Here is a 21,223-nt window from a genome sequence, read left to right on the forward strand (position 1 = left end):
GTGGCTACCATTCTGGTGCAATTCGAGGTGTTAATATTACCCTTGACTCCCACCGCATACTTGAAGAAACTTCCTTCCCTCCTGATCCTGGCCAGCTCGGTGGTCTACACTGGTGACATTCTCCCCCAGCCAACTCTGGGCCCTTTCAGGATTGGCCGCTGCCTTACAGACTCAGCTCCCCACAGACTTGAGGCAAGCAGCTCTGTCACTGAGTTTTCATAAAGGCTGCAAGAATTCGCTTTCTATACAAGCTCTGAATCTATGGCCTCTTTCTAGGCTGCTGTCAGGTTGTCAAAGCTTTGCCTTGGCAATTGAAGGGGATGGCCAATAAAAGCTATTGACCCAGTCCTGGGAAGCCACAAGCAGAAGGAAAGTGGGAAACATCAAATGGGCCACAGCTTTGAGAAACCTCAATCCTGCTTCGACTCTAAAGTCTGAACTCCTGAGTGCTTCAGTCAACGTTAAAAAATTCCTCGCAAATCAGGTCTGAAAAAAGAAGGGAAGGCGAGGGGGAAAACACTGGAATGCAATGAGGTTTCCGTGGTCTGTTAAAAGGGGAAGAAGGAATCACAGCCATTCCAATTAAGCAGCAACCTGAGCTAACAGAGAACACCTGAATGTATTACCCTTGCCATGTGGCTTCTGGCCAGAAAGGTATTCTAATAGGCTCTCTTCCATTAACAAGTCACGTAAGTGATGTCTTTGCCTTGCCCTCTGCCACTGGTCTGCAGCATCAGCGCTTTTATACTTTATGCCAAATGCACAGAAGCCTCCACCGCTGCTTGCGGTTCACATTTGAGAGCAGCCAGTGCTGCCTCGCTCGCACACCCGCGTTTTGAAGCCAACGCAGGCAAGGAGCATCCCATACAGATTTTATGGCACTTATATCCCGCCCTCCCCCGCGAGAAGGCTCAGGGTGGCTTTAGAGCGGTTTCCACTTAGGGCGGCAGCTGATGGGCTCCATTTAGAAGTGGATTTCACAAAGGGCATGCAGACTCTTCTCTGCCCTTTCGTAAGCTGCTGCAGCCTTCCTAGAATTGCCAGTTCAGCTCTGAAAGCGAGGATTCCAGCAGATAGTTGAGCTGCAAGCACAATGTGCCCAACAGCTCTCCTTCTAACCAAAGATCCCCATGTCGCTTCTGTGCTGGCCAGAGAGAGGAGAGGAAATGCAACCAACATACTGATCAACAGGTCCATCTGTCCCCATGTATTCTGGCATTTTTTAAAATTATGATTGAATCTCTGTGCATCCTGGGATTTAATATACGTTTAGCTTTTTTTGGGAATTGACCTTGATATTTCCACATCCAAAGTTTTTCTTCTAATTTCAACCTCTTTGGCTACCTGGTTTGTTTCAGGTTGAAATTTTTTCCCCCTTCCCGTGATCATTTTTTTTGGGTGCTGTGTGTTACTGTGCACACCCCTGACACCAGGCACAGTGGCCATTTCCACAGCATTCTCTGCCAGAAAGCTGTTACTGAAGGGAAAGCCAGGAGAAGCAGTGCCCAAGACTGAAGGCACAAGCCCAGCTGAACAGGCAGCTTGGGGAAAAGACACCTGAGGAAGCACATGACCCAACTGAGGAAAGGTCTGAGAAACAGGTGCCAAACCTGACTTAGATCCAGCTCACAGCCATTGGTTCGGAGAGCTCCAAGCTGACTGCCAAGCCTGAAAGGGGCAACTCCTCACCTGGAGAATGTCTGGCCTAGCTGGCAGTTCACAGGGGGTGCAGCCCCTACCTGCATTGTCAGCCTGCAAGTGCTGGAACAGGCGAGGACGGACCGCATGGATTTCATCACTGCAGCCGACATACAGTAAAGTCCTAAGACACAACACAGCTTTAGCAGGAAGACCAGTTGGGTACCTTGCACGGGTGCGGGTCAACGCCATACGTCTCCAAGGTCTGAGCTTTCCTTAAAAAGTTTAACTCGGACATAGCTGGTGTCTGACCACTGGAAGAAAATGGGGACAAGCACAGTCATCATGCTGGAGGAAGACACTGGCAGTCTGCATGTATCACTTGACAGGGTGAAGGAAGAGGGAACACAGACCAAAAGCATACAAAGCCATTGCCCAGTCTCACTACAGAGAGAACTCATACCTGTTGGATTTCTGCCTATCAAGCAACATAACAGTACAGGCACGGAGCCTGTTTCCAAAGAGATCTGGCAGCCCCAGCCAGCCCACAACGGTTTTGATCCTGGCCATATTGCTGGCTTGCCAGGTTTCTCTCCTCAGGGATTTTCATGGTACGGCTAAGAGCAGAGTGGAGATGCAGGCTAAACGTGACGTCACCTGAGCTCTGTTTTGTGGATCTCTGCAATTTTCTTTTCCAGCTTTTCTGAATGTTTGGGGAAAAACTGGAACTTGGAGCTGTAACCTTCCGGGTGCTTCCCAGGGTCATAGTCACCAATCTCCGCTGAAGGAAAGGAGACAGGCAGAAAGAGTAATGAGCATTTCACAGTTTGGATAAAAGGAAACGCATAAAATGAAGTCCTTCTTCACCCAAAGGGTGATTAACATGTGGAATTCACTGCCACAGGAGGTGGTGGCGGCCACAAGCATAGCCACCTTCAAGAGGGGTTTAGATAAAATATGGAGCAGAGGTCCATCAGTGGCTATTAGCCACAGTGTGTGTGTGTGTGTGTGTGTGTGTGTGTGTGTGTGTATATATATATATATATATATATATATATATATATATATATATATATATATATATATAAATTTTTGGGCCACTGTGTGACACAGTGTTGGACTGGATGGGCCACTGGCCTGATCCAACAGGGCTTCTCTTATGTGACGAAGAGTGTTGGACTGGAAGGGCCATTGGCCTGATCCAACAGGGCTTCTCTTTTGTTCTTATGTGACACAGAGTGTTGAACTGGAGGGGCCACTGGCCTGATCCAACAAGGCTTCTCTTATGTTCTTATGTGACACAGAGTGTTGGACTGGAAGGGCCATTGGCCTGATCCAACAGGGCTTCTCTTTTGTTCTTATGTGACACAGAGTGCTGGACTGGATGGGCCACTGGCCTGATCCAACATGGCTTCTCTTATGTTCTTATGTGACACAGAGTGTTGGACTGGAGGGGCCATTGGTCTGACCCAACATGGCTTCTCTTATGTTCTTATGTGACACAGAGTGTTGGACTGGAGGGGCCACTGGCCTGATCCAACAGGGCTTCTCTTATGTTCTTATGTGACACAGAATGTTGGACTGGAGGGGCCACTGGCCTGATCCAACAGGGCTTCTCTTATGTTCTTATGTGACACAGAGTGTGGGACTGGATGGGCCATTGGCCTGATCCAACATGGCTTCTCTTATGTTCTTATGTGACACAGAGTGTTGGAATGGAGGGGCCACTGGCCTGATCCAACATGGTTTCTCTTATGTGACACAGAGTGTTGGACTGGATGGGCCATTGGCCTGATCCAACAGGGCTTCTCTTATGTTCTTATGTGACTCAGAGTGTTGGACTGGATGGGCCACTGGCCTGATGCAACAGGGCTTCTCTTATGTTCTTATGTGACAGAGTGTTGGACTGGATGGGCCACTGGCCTGATCCAACAGGGCTTCTCTTATGTTCTTATGTGACACAGAGTGTTGGACTGGAGGGGCCACTGGCCTGATCCAACAGGGCTTCTCTTATGTTCTTATGTGACAGAGTGTTGGACTGGATGGGCCACTGGCCTGATCCAACAGGGCTTCTCTTATGTTCTTATGTGACACAGAGTGTTGGACTGGATGGGCCACTGGCCTGATCCAACAGGGCTTCCCTTATGTTCTTATGTGACACAGAGTGCTGGACTGGATGGGCCATTGGCCTGATCCAACAGGGCTTCTCTTATGTTCTTATGAGACACAGAGTGTTGGACTGGATGGGCCATTGGCCTGATCCAACTAGGCTTCTCTTATGTTCTTATGTGACAACTGGCTCTGAATGTGGAGGGTTGCTTTACTCACCCTGGCCAGTAGCCACTGATAGACCTCTGCTGCTCCAAGAATGTCTCCTCCCCTTCTAAAGCTGTCTATGCCTGTGGCCACGCCTTCTACAATCTACGGTCTGCCGTAAGTGGCAGCTGAGCCTGCCAACCAGCTGGCCCCGGAGGTACACGCTGCCCAAATGGACAGATGGCAGGAGGGATGAGTTCAGCACAGCTTGTAAGGACAATGACCATCACTCAATTTAAAATCCCGTTCCAGATGCCTGGGCCACCAGCATGCACGGCAAAAGGGAGAAGGGGCTGTAGGAGCTCAAAAGTCCCCCCAAAGCAGGTTTTTCACCCAGTCCGGAGACACTCACTACCTTGAAGGATATAGCCAGCTAACAGAGCAGCGTCGGAGGTCTTGCACAGAAGACGGCCGTGGTAGAGGTCTCTTTTGATCTGCAAGAAGACAAGATACCTGAAGAGAGAACCACATCGAGGGGGTTAGTGCCTCACAGAACGTCCAGACCAGACATGCAGCTTTGTCAAGGGGCAGGGGCTTTCTGACAGATCCCTTCTGCCACTGGCAGGAAACGAGAGACGGCCTGGCTTGCCCCACAGCTCCTACTAGGCCTTCCCCATGACATGGCTTACTCTACAGTGGCAGTGTGAGCTTGGCTGCAGACCCAGGCAGAGGGATGTTTGTCCCCTCTGGGCACCCATGGTAGCAGATTCCCATGCCATTCCCCCTGTGAGTCCTTGCCTGAGCAACATTTAGCTGGTGCTGCTGGAAAAACTCACGAGAGGACTCTTAAGGAGTGAAGTGATTCCAGAATAAAATGCAGCGCTTTCCTTGAGCTCTGGCCTTAGCTCTGGCTAATGTTCACTTTGAACGTTCATCTGGTTTCCCAAAGGTCTTCATTGCAGAGGGGAGCAGTTAGAACAGTTATGTCAGCTAAAGATGGCAGCAAGGTGCAACTGGAATCCAAAGAACTTAGATGGCTTTTCTGAAAATGAAAGGCTTGTGTCTTCAGCAGGCAGGAACAACCATCATTGTTAAATACCCTCCCTCCAGCATCCATGGAGCAGCAGACAGGGTCATGCTGGACTGCTACTCTGCAACGCTGAGCATCACTCATTCCTTTCCCACAACCAGCAGCAACAGGAATTTAAACAGCAGTTCCTTACAGCACTATCTTTCCCACAAAGATCCAGAAATGCCTGATCAATGATCAAGGTCAATTTGATCTTAAGGGTTCTGTGGCAGCAGCTACGGGGGCAAGGCTCTGCGCCAACGGAGTCCCTGCTACACACACTCTCTGCCCTCTCCTGTCGCTTCTTTCAACCCCAACGGCCCACAATCAAATAAAAGGGGGGGGGGGCACACAAGCTTTACATTAAGGACTGGCAGCGTGTCAGCTACGCGCTCTCTAAAGGTCTCTTATTTGGAAACCTACTGGACTGGGGCTGTGCTTATATGTGAGGTTAACAGAGATACTGTCTCCTTGGATGTCTGACTCGAGAAGACACAGAGAGATGAACAAGAAAGCTTTCTGTAATAGAGAGCCAGTTTGGTGTAGTGGTTAAGTGCGTGGACTCTTATCTGGGAGAACTGGGTTTGATTCTTCGCTCCTCCACTTGCACCTGCTGGAATGGCCTTGGGTTAGCCATAGCCCTGGCAGGAGTTGTCCTTGAAAGGGCAGCTGCTGTGAGAACCCTCTCAGCCCCACCCACCTCACAGGGTGTCTGTTGTGGAGGGAGAAGATATAGGAGATTGTAAGCCGCTCTGAGTCTCTGATTCAGGGAGAAGAGCGGGGTATAAATCTGCAATTCTTCATAAAGTATATATGCAGATGACTTTTATGTCTGTTTGTCTGTCTATCTGCATATATTAAGGGTGCTGTGTGGCTGTGTTGGTCTGAAGCAACAGGACAAAGTGGGAGTCCAGTTTAATGCTTTATCATGCTGCATACTGTCTGACTGGCTCTCAGCAGGGGACATGAATGGCCCCTAAGGCTGCGGGGGGGGGAGATTTGCTTCCCCTTTTCTCTGGCCAGGCGGGTGTCCCCCCCCAGGGGGGTGGCTCTTTCTTTCCCCTCCACACACACACCCTGTCGGGAATGAGGAGGCAGGCTGGACACAAGGCTTGCTTGTTTGTCCCACAAAAAATAAGCTTCCCTCCCCCAGCTGACCCCACCCCCAACTCTAACTGCAAAAGGCCAATGAAAGTCTGGCTAAGTGTAGGAGCCTTCCTCTCTCTCTTTCGGCTTGACTTCGCGAACGAAGATTTAAGAAGGGTGCAGTAGTCCACGTCTGCTGCAGGCTCGCTGGTGGCTGACAAGACCAATGCGGGACAGGCAGGTCCGGCCACAGTGGCTGCAGGGAAAAGTCTGATTTGGGGTTGGTGCTGTAGCAGTGCGATTCTTTCTCAATCTCCTTTTGTCCTCAAGACCAGCTATGCGTGCTTTCTTAAAGGAAGAGACAGCCTGGTGGATGGTGTGCCTCCATGCTTTGCGATCTGAGGCTAGGACAGACCACTGGTGATGGTTGATGCAACAGGTACCAAGGGATTTCTTCAAGGAGTCCTTGCACCTCAAGAGCCTTCCAAGAGCCACAAAAATCCCCCAACTGAGGGGATACATTTTTCCTCCCGCCTTTTAAACTGAGGCTGGCTTAGCCCCGCCCATCCAGGGGAGTTCTCTGGGCTCTGATTCGTTGACAATCTCTTGGATTTGCATAACTCACAGGGATTGGTTGAGAGCACTGGCGGAGAGGCAGGCATTTCGAGGATGATTACCATGGGTGCCTTTAATCATATCTCAGCTAAAGATGGCAGCAAGGTCAACTCCAAGAGTCCCACCATTCCAAGTCCATCGACTCAGGATTGCCCGGTTCATCTGAGTTGCATTTTCCTGATCTGATTACTACTAATAAAATATTACTGCACGGATGCACCGGGCCCTCAATCCACTAGTTCATATATTAGAATAATTCCTGATGGGAAACAGCAGCTTACAAGATCCTGTTAATACAGATCTGCCTCAGAGCCAGTTTGGTGTAGTGGTTAAGTGTGCAGACTCTTATCTGGGAGAACCGGGTTTGATTCCCCACTCTTCCACTTACAGCTGCTGGAATGGCCTTGGGTCAGCCAGAGCTCTTATCTGGGAGAACCGGGTTTGATTCCCCACTCCTCCACTTGCAGCTGCTGGAATGGCCTTGGGTCAGCCAGAGCACTCTTATCTGGGAGAACCGGGTTTGATTCCCCACTCCTCCACTTGCAGCTGCTGGAATGGCCTTGGGTCAGCCATAGCTCTGGCAGAGGTTGTCCTTGAAAGGGCAGCTTCTGTCAGAGCTCTCTCAGCCTCACCCACCTCACAGGGTGTCTGTTGTGTGGAGAGAAGATATAGGAAATTGTAAGCCGCTCTGAGTCTCTGATTCAGAGAGAAGGGCGGGGTATAAATCTGCAGCCTTCTTCTTCTAATGTTTAAATGCTTACGCTGGGGTGCTAGACCAAGATGGGTCCCTAAAATTTGTGGCAGGGGAGGAGCTTCCATAAGCCACTGCTCACTTCTTCAAAGCCCATGACTCCTGAAAGCTCCTTCCCGGCAGCCACAAATTGTGTTAAGTCTTTGAGGTGCTGCTGGACTCTTTCTACAAGGACGGTTAAGGGATCGCTGTCTTCAATCCCATTCCTATACTGCCTCAACTGAATTGCCATCGCTCAATGCTGCTGCCCGTCTTCAGGAACCGGGCGCCAAAATCAAGCCCTGCTTAACCAGGTGAAAGAAAAGGAAAGTGTCTCCTCTTGTCAAGTTCCTTGCTATTATCTGTATCTGTTTGATGTAACCTGAGGAATGTCTGCTTAGATTGCTTAGACTGCTGAAGAAACGAAAGTCAACAGCTGCCTCCTGTGGGATGGGAAACTCCTTGGTACCAAGGCCGCTGCTCCCCTCCCAGGATGTTCTGTAGAATGTTTGGTAGTGGGTGTGTGTGTGTGATTTGTAGCCACTAAGTTTGCAATGCATTTGCCCCCTAAATTAAGGCGTGCTTGTAATGAGCCCTGCGAGAGTATATAATCAAGACCGGTTGTGCTATGTGCCAGTTTTGACACTGACTGAGCAAGTCAGTATCAATGTATCCTGCCTTACAATAAACACATCCAACTACATGGAGAGTCATCATTATTGAAGGAGAACTGGGAACCTGACACATCCAGCAGGATCTAAAGGGCTGACACAGATCGCAGGGCAGCAACGAGGCAATTCGAGTCTGCTGCTATCGAACAAAAGGACGACTTCCTGGCAAAGCTGTCTGAATCGAAAAAATGCTCCTCTCCGAAACAATGATGGAGTGAACTGATAACACTGATCACATGAAGAAGATCATATGAAGGAAGGGATTCTTTACCCCTTGCTCTCAGAGGCTGGACTAAAGCCAAACTGTAGTCAGAACAATCTGTAGCAAGTTGTGAGGGGGGAGGGGGGCTTTTGGAGGTTCTACAGAAGTACTGCTGATTTTGGGGAGCTTAGAGGAAAAAATACATCCCCAGCACTACGTATGACCCAGAGGTTTGAAGATTTAGAGAGACAGTACACTGGAGGCATTTCAAAATAAGCTCCTCAGGTCTCTTTAGAGAGCCACTCAGAGTATTCAACAGGTTTCTGGAGAGCAGAGACTAGCATCATATGTGGAGGCGGCTAAGCTAATGGTGTTCCTCTTTAACAACTGGACAAAACTTCTTTTGATTCTGCACAGCAGACTTCCAAAATTATGCTTAACATAACTGATGTCCATCTCTTTATTGCACTGAACAACTTGATTTCAAAGTCAGCTTCAAAACCAGCCAACTCATGGATTTCCCCAGACTCGCTCCCTAATGCTGAAGGCAGATTTGGTTAATTCAGAGTGCACACGGAGCGTGTATGGCCTTGCCACCCAGCATATCACTCCAGCCAGCTCGCACATTTCTCCAGCAAGGCAAACAGCTCCATGGGATAGTTTCAGGTCGGTAAAACAGCACAGGGAAATATTGCCATCTTATTGTTTTACAACTTGTGTATTGTCTGCGTAGAAAATTCTGTGCTTTCATTGTGATATTGTATTTATGTCTGCAACCCACCCAGGATAGGAATTCCATCAAATAAATACATGAAAGGAAGCCCTGCATGCCTGACATTTGCACATTTTAAATGCTGGGAGCTCCGCTCCGTGAACCTCTTGCGTCTCATCTGGCTTGGTCCTGATTGCTGCGCTTCAGTTCTCATTTGCAGACAGCCTTGAATCTCGTGTCTTTACTTGAATAGTTACCAGACCCACTTCCCCACCATCCGACGATGGCACAAGGCAGCTGACAAATGCAGGAATGAACCACACCATGCAAACCTATTTAAACATTGTCAATACAAATAGTTCTAAAGCCATCTTTGCCACACATGTTTCAGGAGAGTCTGTCCTTCTGTCCTGTGGGCACGCGGGGCATGTTCTTTAAGCAGCAGGTATCCTTTCTTCAGATTTCCCACATCCTTCTGTTTTTGAAGATTAAGAGAAGTACTCTCGGGTATACCTGAAGCAAACTTTGACAAGGCATTCTGCAACTGGGTGGAGTAGAGAGCTTTTTAAAAAGCCAGTCTTTTGTTATCTTTGAGCATCGAGACAGGATTATGGCTTGCTGTTCATCTTATCTTGGTAGTGATGAAGGTATAGCTAGCAATCATTTGTTTTGGCTTGCTTCCCTGATGGTCGGGGGAGTGTGAGGTTTTTTCTCCATTACTAACCTTCTGGCCAGTAGCTCTGGGACGTACTTCAATAGCCGTTTCTGAAGGAATAAGTCAGTATGGAGGAACTCCAGCTCTTCTGGAAAGACTCTGAAGTGAAGATTGTTTCCCTTCCACTGTAGTTTTAAAACCCATGTTTCTCTCAGGTTTACTCCTCCTTAGTAAAGCTTTGTTTTCATGACTCTCCATTTTGTTTTCTGAAGCTACAAATGCTCGATCTGTGACTTGCTACGTACCATCTGGCCCCATTCACCAGCCATCATGGGCTGAGTGTAAAAGGATGGTTATTTCTTCCTGCTGTAACAGCATCCTTAGCAGCCTTCACTCTGGCCATGATTCTGGGTTCAGGTTGTTCCTCCAGGGCAAGAAAACTGAGTCTCTGGGGCTGGCTGTTGCACTTGGGATTTATCCGTCCAGCCCCTGGACTCTCGAATGGCCGGCTGGGGCACCTGGGCAGGCTGATAGCCACTGGGTGAAGCCAATTTCACCGGTGAAGGTGAGGAGGTCAAGCTCACTTCCCCCAAGCTCAGTCTTAACAGCCTCGTGATGTGCAGAAATGCATCAGAGGAAAGCTGTGCGTCACTTTCCCCACTCCCGCCCTGATCAAAGATGTCAGAAAAGCTCACAAAACTCCCACGGAGCGACCAAGCCTGTCATCACGGAATTACCCTTTTGTGGCCACTCAGGGATGGAGGGGGAGGAGCCCTTCTTACCTGGTGATTTCCTCTTTCAGAGCAGCGGGATCGGTGGGGTAGAACTTCACACGGAAGCACATGGTGAACGGCGGCTGCGCTGCAGGGGAGAACCACAGCAGGCCATTAGCCAGGGATGAAGAGGCACACGCGCTTCCAGAAAGATGCAGGCCGAACACGCCCCTGGCAGCTTTATAACTCCCCTCCCCTCTCACAACTCAACCCCCACGTAGCGAATCAAGACTTGGAAGCAAGCACAGAAAAGGAGGGTCCGTCACGCCCGTCACTCACCCACCCCCAGGCACATGCAAAGGAGCAAAGATGAGCTTGAACCAGGCTGGCCATTCAGCACCAGAAGAAAGCCAACCAGGAAACGGGATGGCTGAAACCAGAAGTGAGTCTTATTAAACCAGGAGGGCATATCATGGCACCTGCCATGTGTTTAGAACTGTGATCCTCAACATGGTACCCATGGGCTTGAGGGGCACCCGCTCATGCATTTGGTGCCCACTCGGTGCCAGCTGGGATGGGGCTATTAAGCAAATAAATACATAAATAAATGATAATTTTCTTGCCCCTTCCAAGCTCCTTCCTTGCCCCTTTTCAAGTTCCCGTCTTTCTTTGTCTTCCTTCACCCTATTCATACCTTCTCATTTTCTACACTTTCACTTGCCACAGCCTTTCCTTCCCTTAGGTGTGCTAACAGTGATGGGTGGCTAGAAAGGTTGCATTGGAAGGAAGTCGTAGGACCACCTTTAGCCCCCTCCTCTCCAGAGCCTGGGCAGTAAAGAGGTCATGGGGGCCAGAACTCACAGCCTGGCTCTGGTTGTCTTGGGGGGGGGGGAAGGAGTTCTTGAAACTACTTCAGCAGTTCTACAACCAACAGAAGGGAGAAAGGCAACCCCACCAGGAGCTGTGAAGGTAAATGCAAGAAGAGCCCAGAGGAGGAGAATGCAGCATTTACCAGGCCTCCGTCTCAGCCAGGATACCCAAATACCTTCAAGTGCTCAGCACATAACATTCATTGCCCAGTCCTGGCTTTGGCTGGATTCTCTAACAGAGTTCCAGTCCTGCAAAGACCTGCGGATGAGACCTAATGCCGCCTCTGTTGGTGTCAGCTGAATAAACGCCAATAAGCTCTGGTGATCACACCGTTATCTGAAGGTGTTTCTTAAATTCTCTTCAACCACTAAAATCTCCCATTTCTCCGAGTCCATTTAACAGAAACATTATTTTAAAATGTGGGGGAGAGGAATGGGGAAAATCCAACACCCCACCTGCAAGCCACAGACTGACTGCAAGAGCGAGCTCCCCCCCGCCCCCTCCACATGTCCCTCTTGTGGTTGGCTGCCCTGCCACCCTCTGTCCCTCCCAATAAACTGAACAAGGGTGACTGAAGAGGACTCCTGATCCAGAGAGAAGAAGAAGAAGATATTGGATTTATATCCCACCCTATACTCTGAAGGAGCCCCGTGGCACAGAGTGTTAAAGTTGCAGTCTTGCAGTCCTAAGCTCTGCTCAAGACCTGAGTTCGATCCCCGGGGGAAGCTGGATTTTCAGGTAGCCAGCTCAAGATTGACTCAGCCTTCCATCCTTCCGAGGTGGGTAAAATGAGTGCCCAGCTTGCTGGCGGGAAAGTGTAGATGGCTGGGGAAGGCAATGGCAAACCACCCCATAAAAAGTCTGCCGTGAAAACGTGAAAGCAACGTCACCCCAGAGTCGGAAACGACTGGTGCTTGCACAGGGGACCTTTCCTTTCCCTGTACTCTGACTCTCAGAGCAGTCACAATCTCCTTTTCCTTCCTCCCCCTCAAGAGAGCTCTCCCAGAAGCTGCCCTTTCAAGGACAACTCCTGCAAGAGCTCTGGCTGACCCAAGGCCATTCCAGCAGCTGCAAGTGGAGGAGTGGGGAATCAAACCTGGTTCTCCCAGATAAGAGTCCACACACTTCACCACTACACCAAACTGGAGAGAATCCACAACCCGTGGAAGCCCTTCAGCCCTACTTACATCGCAGCTGCTTCACCACAGACTTTGTGAACTCCAACCAGTGCTGGAAGAAAGAAAGAAAGAACAGAAATGGATGGTTTCGAAAGTGAGGAAGCAGAACGCCGCATTCGACAAGAGATCGCTCTGGCCCGGTTCACAGGGGCCAATCGGAAGTGAAGCCACCGGTTGTCCCATGTGGGGTTTTTTGAAATGAAAATCAGTTGGAAGAGACTGCAAATCCCCCTCAGAATGAAATACATGGGCAGCCACTTCTGTTCTCCCATCTATAGAAAAAGCAAGAGGAGCAAGACAGAGCCCAGGAGGGAAAATAATCCCTTCTCTCCTACTGTCCCTGTGACCAAAACCTCCCACTTCCCCCAGCTGCTTTTCACTTCTATAAGACTCACCCTCTGCTTGTCCGGGTCTACGAAGCGGATCCCAAAGTAGTCCTTCTCCAGGAGGTTTAGATGGTGGCAAAGAAGGTCGAAGAGATACTGGCCTTTGGCATCTCTCTGCAAAACAAGGAAATGACGCTGGCATCACCAAGAGAATGGCAAATCCCACTCCTTGCCAGAGGAAGAGCTAAGCCGGGACTGCACTGCAGCCACTGGGAATCCTTTGAGATGTTGCTACCTGTCTCCCTCCACTGCCCCCGTTCCCCTGTCCTCTGACGTGCCCTGCAGTCCCTTGCAGACCCAAGGCAAAATAACTTCTGGGCCAAGAAGGGGTCAGCCCCAGACAAGTCATCCTCTGCAAAATTCGAGTAAGACCGGTGGTCAGGCTACAACTGTCATGTTGCATACATGTGATAGTTGTCAGAAATGTCTCATTGAAGTTATTAATGCCTTATATTTACTAACCCTATGCCTGAATGAAATATTGTGCCACTAACACCTGTGCCTTGCAAGAGGAGGAGGAGAGGTGGGAACGGAGGTGCCAGAGCCCTGGAAGTCAGCACGGCCTTTGAAGTGCAAAAGCGCCAAGCGCGCCTCGCTGGCGCCTCCCGAGCAAAGCAAGGACATCACCAGGGGGGAGAGACCGGCAGTCCCCGGCCACTGATAAGCTGACGTGTGAAGGAGTTGCTTGCAGGGCGAAAATGTATTTTATTATGGGAATTAGTTTAAAGCCCAATCCTTTGAACTGTATGCATAAATGCTGAGCTGTGAAGCTACTCGTTATCAGTTTCAATGCTTCTTAGTAGAGAGTAACATTGCTGTAATCAATAAATGAAAAATAGTTTTGGAACAAAGACAAGTTTTATTATTTTGAAACTTCAATGAACCCTTTGCTGACATTAGTGAGTGCTGGTGAGCTCTGTGTGGCCCTGCAGGGGGAGCTACACAGCTTGTGATGGGCCCTTCCGGTCACCGGCTCCAAGGAAACCACCATATGTCCCCCTCCTCCCCACACCTCTAGTAAAGGTCCCTGCCTGGGTCTCTCCACAACATCTCTCTCAGTTATGAGCCACACAGGGGAACAAAGGAGAAGAGCCTTATTGCTGCAAGCTGAGGGGTTCTGTTTTGGTTGGTGACTGGAACCCCTAAAGGACACACATCAGGCACAGCCAGGCTTTTCTGGGGTAGGAGCGCACAGGAGTGGAGCTCTGCCTGGACTGGCCAGGGCTCCAGCAGGCATGCTGGGGAAGGTGCAGGGAGGCATCTTTAAACACCTCTCTGATGGCTCCAGCCTTCCTCAGCATGCCTGCTGCGGCGGGTGAGCTGGGGAAGGCACAGAGGAGCTCCTGCTGGGCTTTTTCTACAAAAAAAAAAAAGGCCTGGGCGTGGCCATCTTGCTTCAAGCAGAACAAAGTTTGAGCCAGTGGCACCTTTGTGTCCAGTGGCAAAGTGCGTACACCCAAAAGCTTATACCCAGCATATAACTGGTTGCCCTTAAAGCTTGTTCTTTGTTCTGCTGCTTCAGACCTACACGGCCACCCACCTGGCTCTCCCTTCAAGCAGCAGGGAAGGTCACCGTGGCTCTGGGCACAGGCAGCCGTCAGAGTGGAAGAGAGCAACAGATTCTCAAGCATCTTCCTCTTGGGCAGGTGGCCCCCTGAACCCAACTCACAGGGAGCTCAACATTATAGGAAGAATATGTACAGAGGCCTGCCAGTGTGGAACTAGCTCATGAGGGGATCAGGTGTAGGGTTGCCAAGTCCAATTCAGGAAACACCTGGGGACTCTGGGGGTGGAGCCAGGAGCAAGGGTGTGACAAGCACGACTGAACTCCAAAGGGAGTCCTGACCATCAAATTTAAAGGGACCTTTTAAATGCCTTCCCTTCGTTGGAAATAATGAAGGGTAGGGGCACCTTCTTTGGGGGCTCATAAAATTGGACCCCCTTGTCCAGTCTTTTTTAAACTTGGAAGGTGTTTTGAGGAGAGACATCGGATGCTATGCTGCAAATTTGGTGCCTCTCCCTCAAAAAACAGTCCCCCCAGATACCCGTGGGTCAATTCTCCATTATACTCCATGGGGATCAGTCTCCATAGGGAATGCCCAGCAGACATTTCCCTTCCCCCCTCCTGCTGATGACCCTGAAGGGGGGTGAGGCTCCAGGGAATCCCCTGCCCCTAATCTGGTGAGGGCTTGTGGGTTTCTTTTCAGGGCCTCCCTGCCTTTGCCCCGCCATAATTTGGGCCTTCCTGTGTGCTGCCAGCTGCCCCCGTTTTCTAGCACTTAGCACTGGTAATCTACTGTCCCAATTTCCTCCGTTTTTGCCTTCTAAAGGGGCTGCACTGAAATGATTCGTGATTCCCAGAATTGGCCTTTTAAAATCTCCTGCAAGAGAGGAGGAGGAGGCCCACCACGCAGCACAGAAAAGAGCACACAGCTATGCGCTGCCCAGCCTGCCATTATCTATCTGCTTACTTCATGCACACCCCCAAACTTGTTCTCCTCTCCTTCACAACAAGCTTGTGAGGTAGGGTAGGCTGAGAGCATGTGATTAGCCCAAGGTCACCCAGCAAGCTTCCACAGCAGAGTGGAGATTCGAATCCAGGTCTCCCAAGTCCTAGTCAGACACCTGGTTTGCCAGTAATGGCCATGACACATTGCAGCTGATGCTCGGTAGCATTTCCAACTTTTGATAATTTAAGACAACGGTACTTTATGCAATATATTTTTAAAAACTTTTTTAAACTTTCAAATATTCTCATTTTAAAAAGAAACTGTAAGTAGACGTTATTTCTATGTCCTTACACAGAATTCTGTACCAGTAACCCTGTTCCTGATAGGTTTCGTGTTCTTGGAAATATCCCCAAATAAAATAATCACAATTGTCACAGAGAGGGATTAAAATGTGGCATTTGGTGCTAGAGGAGGCAGTGAGGGCCACAGAATTAGCCAGGTTCATGGAAGAGAAATCCATCAGTGGCTACTGGCCATTGGTAACTGAGGGGAACCTCCACCTTCAGAGGTACTAAACCTCTGAATCCCAGAACCAGGAGGCAACATCAGGGAAAGTCCTCAGCCTCTCTGCCCTGTTGTTGGCCCTCCAGAGGAACTGGTTGGCCCCTGTGTGAGACAGGAGGCTGGACTAGATGGACCCTCACTGGTCTGACCCAGCAGGGCTTTTCTGATGCTCTTCTCAGGGGAAGGCCTCAGGCTCTCTGCCTTGTTGTTGGCCCTCCAGAGGAACTGGGTGGCCACTGTGTGAGAGAGGAGGCTGGACTAGATGGATCCTCCCTGGTCTGATCCAGCAGGGCTCTTCTGATGCTCTTCTCAGGGGAAGGCCTCAGCCCCTCTGCCCAGTTGTTGGCCCTCCAGAGGAACTGGCTGGCCACTCTGTGAGACGAGATGCTGGACTAGATGGACCCTCCCCGTTCTGATCCAGCAGGGCTCTTCTTTTAGCAATGCCACCCTCCAGGTGGGACCTGGGGATCCCTTGTAATTACAGCTCATCTCCAGACAACAGAGATCTGTTCCCCTGCAGAAAATGGATGCTTTCAGGGCTGGACTCTATGACACTGCTCCCCACTGAGGCCCCTGCCCAACCTGGTTCTGGCAGCCCTACCCCCCATCCCCTGCTGGAGGCTTGGGGAGACCTGGCAACCCTATATGCCATCCAGGTTGCCTGCGCTAAAAGACATCCCTGTAAACTTAAACCACATCTCAGAAAATGAGCAGGGGGTCTGGTTGGTTCCTTAGAGTAGATTCTGATGCCACCCCTGCCTTTTGCAGCCCTTCTCTCCACCTCTACCCTAAAGGCATCCACCACACTGTCCTGAGCAGAATTTCAGTCACTGAAAATGATGCATTGTGGGGTGGGGAGGCAGGAGCCCCACTTCCTCCTCCTCCACACAGGAGTTGCCACTGGAACTCTCGCCTCCCTTCAGCAGGGTGGGCTGCTGCCCCCCTCTCCCAATCATGCTGCAGGCCTGGGCTGAAGCAGCAAACTGGTCCGCTGCCACGCCGTGCTCGGCTGCAGCAGAGCACCAGATGGGGCTTTCACATCAAGCCACACAGAGAGAGGCTTCAGCGCTTGCTGTCTTGCTGCACAATGCACCAAGCTGTCCCAGGCAAGCCGTGGGTCTCCTGAACAAGGATCCATTGGGGTCCTGGTTGCCACTGCAGGACCAGCAGGATGAGCTCCACCACAGCTTTCTCTGCTGCCTGGTGCTGGGACTCGGGGACACTGATACTCCCCAGTCTGCCCTGTGCAAGGCGGGGAGGCACAGCAAACCAAATGGTTCCTCTTCTCTCTGCATTCAGGCAGTTTCCAAAATTTGAATAGGCTGGTGGCTCCGATGAGCACCCAGCAAACCAGCCTGTATCACACACCCAGCAGCAGGCGAGGGGTGTCCCCCCACCCTTGCTGGTCAGAAGCTTTAGAAAAGACTGCAAATCCATTCCTCTGGAAGAAAAACCCAAGTTGCACTCAAGAAGAAGAAGACTACAGATTTATACCCCGCCCCTCTCTTTGAATCAGAGACTCAGAGCGGCTTACAATCTCCTTCCCCCACAACAGACACCCTGTGAGGTTGGTGGGGCTTAGAGCTCTCACGGCAGCTGTTCTTTCAAGGACAACTCCTGCGATAGCTCTGGCTAACCTGAGGCCATTCCAGTAGCTGCAAGTGGAAGAGTGGAGAATCAAACCTGGTTCTCCCAGATAAGAGTCTGCGCACTTAAGCATTACACCAAACTGGCTCTCCAGCTGCTGGCCACAGTTTTCTCCTGCCCTCCCTGAAAGGAGCTCCAGGTGGCATGCCTGGCTCTCCCCTCCTCCTCTGGAGCCTCACAACCACCCTGTGAGGAAGGTTACACTGGAGAGAGGCCACAGGTCACCCAGTGAGCTTCAGGCTGAGTGATGACTTGCACCCAGGGCTCCTTGGTCTCCCTCTAAACACTGCACCCTCGGACAGTCTCCCCCTACTTTGAATCTCACCTTTGTCTCTTAGTTAATGCTGGAGCGGGAGGGAAAAAGGCATAAGAAGACTGGAGGGGGGGCGGGTTTCCTGAGTTTCCCAATACATCTGACCACTCTCGACAATCCTAAATGGCACGGAAATCTTCTTGGTGCTCTGTTGCTGACCTGTGCCTTGAAGGGATCTGGGAACATTCATGCTGCAGATGAGTCCTACTCTGGCTTCTGAATCCTTGGGAGTCCTGGGGGGCTGCTGAGGATCTGGGTGGTGGGGTGTGGGGCCCTAAGAACTCTCTTTCTGAAGATGGTTCTCAAAAACAGCATGGGGAGATTTCCTTTATGCCTTTTTTGTTCATACATGATTCCCCTCCATGATTAGGGGTTTGCTTGCTTCTCTTCTTTGGCTGGAGGACTGCTTTACTGTCAAACCAACCTACCTACCCGTGGCTTAAAACATCTCTGTTTCCATGCATCAGACCCTTTGCGGGAAATTGACTGATGGGACCGTTTGAGAGGCTTTGTTAGAACAAGATCCTTATTTTCTTTCCTGACACCTGATATAGAACCTCGGGCTGTCTGATCAATCAAAGATTAAGCTGTGAATCACCACCTTGTTTGCACTTCATGGATGAACAGACCTGGGCGGGCATCAGACACATGTGCTGGCAGCCCTTCCACTGGCTTGCAGTGCAGCATCACTGCTGCCAGTTGGCACCGCCCGCACTCTTCCAGCCAGGTAGGACAAGTGAGGGGATCCCAGGGCAAAAGGAAACCCTCACAACAGAAGTCTGACCCTAGCCCAGGGGTGGCCGGACTTGCTTAACACGAGAGCCACACAGAATAAGCACCAGATGTTCGAGAGCTGCAAGACACGAATGTCAGATGCTTGAGAACTGGAAGGAAGGAAGGAAGGAAGGAAGGAAGGAAGGAAGGAAGGAAGGAAGGAAGGAAGGAAGGAAGGAAGGAAGGGAGGGAGGGAGGGAGGAAGGAAGGAAGGAAGGAAGGAAGGAAGGAAGGAAGGAAGGAAGGAAGGAAGGAAGGAAGGAAGGGAGGGAGGGAAGAAAGAAAGGAAGGAGGGAGGGAGGGAGGGAAGGAGGGAGGGAAGGAGGGAGGGAAGGGAGGAGGGAAGGAAGGAAGGAGGAAAGGAAGGAAGGAGGAAGGAAGGAAGGAAGGAAGGAAGGAAGGAAGGAAGGAAGGAAGGAAGGAAGGAAGATGGGGCTGGGGAGAGGTGGAGTCACATACCGTTTTCACACACAGCTCACCTCGCAGTCACAATCCTGTTCTCTCCGCAACGTCGGGTCGGATTTCCCACCACCTGCGCTGGAGTTACAGGAAGTGCCGCGGCTTTTGCGTAGCAAACGTAAACTGGGTTTTAGCGGTTTACGTTTGCTACGCAAAAGCTGCGACACTTCCTGTAACTCCAGCGCAGATGGTGGGAAATCTGACCAGACGCTGCGGACGGAACAGGATTGTGACTGCGAGGTAAGCTGTGTGTGAAAATGGTAACACTTTGGCCACCCCTGTCCTAGCCAATCAGGATGGTGGGGGTTTTTTATGGTGGTGATGGGGGGAGAATGGGACCATTCTGAGGAACACTTCCTAAGAAGCTTGGGGGGAAATTCTATCAGAATGAAAAGCCTTCTAACCCCCCACCCCACCCCCCCAAAATGGAAGGTGTGATTCTACTAGAATTCCTATATCTTGCCATGGTAACATTTTACAACACCCTAGCAGAAACTGGCCATAAGTGATGCAACATCTGGAAACCTGACCCCAAGGGATGCTGGAATCCACTCCGATCCCTCTCTGCTTCCAGGGGAGAGGGACACACTCTCTGCTCAGGCAACCACGCAGAGCCAGAAAGCGGAATTTGGCTTCTCTTTACTGCTATGCTTAATTACAGTTTTACTTTCCCTGACAAGGAAATGCTACCGCCGTGCCGCTGCAACAGGAGCCTTTCCAATCGAAACAAACACCAACAGCTCATCTTCACTCTCCTCAGTCTTAAGCCTTGAAGGGATTTACAGCGGGGAAATGTGTTCGCTGAGATGCATGCAAAAGGCTTTCATTCCTGTCTTCCAGAGAGAGAGAAAACATGACAGAGCAAAGTAAACAGCATCCTGAGATCCAGACAAATATGGGCAAAGTGCAGCAAACCAAATGCCACTTTGCACAAAACGCCTCTTCCTTTGATCTTCCTAACTTGAATTAAACATCTTCTGATCGTGAAGCATTCGTTCTTTCGGGAGCTATCATCACTGTCTGTGCAAATCACAACAGACTTTTAAATTACCAGATTAAGAAGTCTGGGTGGGTTTGGTTTAAAAAAAAAAAATCTTATAAAAAGGAGGTTTGTCTCTGCCGTGATTGTTCGGTTGTCCTCTTATGATGGGTCTTAAATCATTTGCTGCGTGGAAACCCTCTGGGCACACAGTCTGCCTCCCAAACACTGTCTCACTTACAAAGCTCTGCAGAAAGCAGCCTCACACTTTTGCTCCTGAAACTGGACAGGCAACAGCTCTCTGCAGGCAGCTGCAGGCACCTCTGGGTGGCGGCTCAGAAGGCCCCCTCAGCTCCAGGGGCCCTGCTCAGCTGCACAAGCATGCTGGAAACAGAAAGATCCAATCTGGGCATTAAAAGGGTTTCCAAAATCCCAGTTTGCAAAGACTTAATGACTCTGCTCAACTGTCTGCCATTTACCCTTTCAAAATATCTCTTTCACTCCAGACACTGTCATCTTTTCTCTCTTCCCGAAGAAAGGCTCTGTGACACTGAGAAGACTGCTTGTAGGTGGCGGTGGCTACAAGCATACACAGCTTCAAGAAGGGATCGGATAAGCATATGGAGCAGAGGTCCATCAGTGGCTATTAGTCACAGCTTATTGTTGGAACTCTCTGTCTAGGGCAGTGATGCTCTGTATTCTTGGTGCTTGGGGGGCAGTGGGAGGGCTTCTAGCCCCACTGATGGACCTCCTGAGGGCACCTGGTTTTTTTGGCCACTGTGTGACACAGGCTGTTGGACTGGATGGGCTACTGGCCCGATCCAACATGGCTTCTCATGTTCTTATGCTCATGCCAAAGCCAACTTGCAGTAGAGGGATCCACCCATCAGCTCCATTCTGCTGGCCCCAAGGAAGCAGCTGCTTTAAAACCATCCAGCAACAGCAGCTCAGTCACATGCAGCTCCATGGGTCTAAGGAGTAAAGAGTCTTCCTCCAGAAATCAGGCAGCAGCTTCAGGAACTGGCAAGCCTGCCTCTCCTGGCAAGCGGGAGCCTGCATTTGCTGAAGGCCGTCCTGGCTCCTCCTGGCACCAGGGAGAAGAGCGAGGCCCAAAACAAACGCTGCTGTACATCTGCCCAGCGCAGTCTGCTTCTAACCCCACTGCTCAAGAGAACCCCAGCAGTTCACACAGAGCCTTGTAGTTCCCAAAGCATCCTTCGAAGCATGTGGCAGCTGGAACTGTGCTCTCAACTCCG

At 50.5% G+C, this 21,223-nt stretch overlaps 1 protein-coding gene across 3 annotated transcripts in view; it reads right to left on the reverse strand.

Moving 5' to 3' along the window:
- Positions 1–21,223, reverse strand: part of FRMD5 (FERM domain containing 5) — a 147,525-nt gene that overhangs the window by 21,543 nt on the left and 104,759 nt on the right. For 2 of the 3 annotated variants that reach the window (XM_060260255.1, XM_060260254.1), the window contains exons 2-7: positions 12,791–12,895; positions 12,405–12,447; positions 10,417–10,495; positions 4,310–4,407; positions 2,296–2,419; positions 1,865–1,952 (exon numbers count right to left, since the gene is read on the reverse strand). In XM_060260255.1, coding sequence (XP_060116238.1) covers positions 1,865–1,952; positions 2,296–2,419; positions 4,310–4,407; positions 10,417–10,495; positions 12,405–12,447; positions 12,791–12,895 — 537 coding nt within the window. Of the gene's footprint in view, positions 1–1,864; positions 1,953–2,295; positions 2,420–4,309; positions 4,408–10,416; positions 10,496–12,404; positions 12,448–12,790; positions 12,896–21,223 lie in introns of those variants that run through there. The other variant, XM_060260257.1, reaches the window with a different exon arrangement.

Source organism: Heteronotia binoei, chromosome 19 (assembly GCF_032191835.1).
Source record: "Heteronotia binoei isolate CCM8104 ecotype False Entrance Well chromosome 19, APGP_CSIRO_Hbin_v1, whole genome shotgun sequence".
Lineage (NCBI taxonomy): Eukaryota > Metazoa > Chordata > Lepidosauria > Squamata > Gekkonidae > Heteronotia > Heteronotia binoei.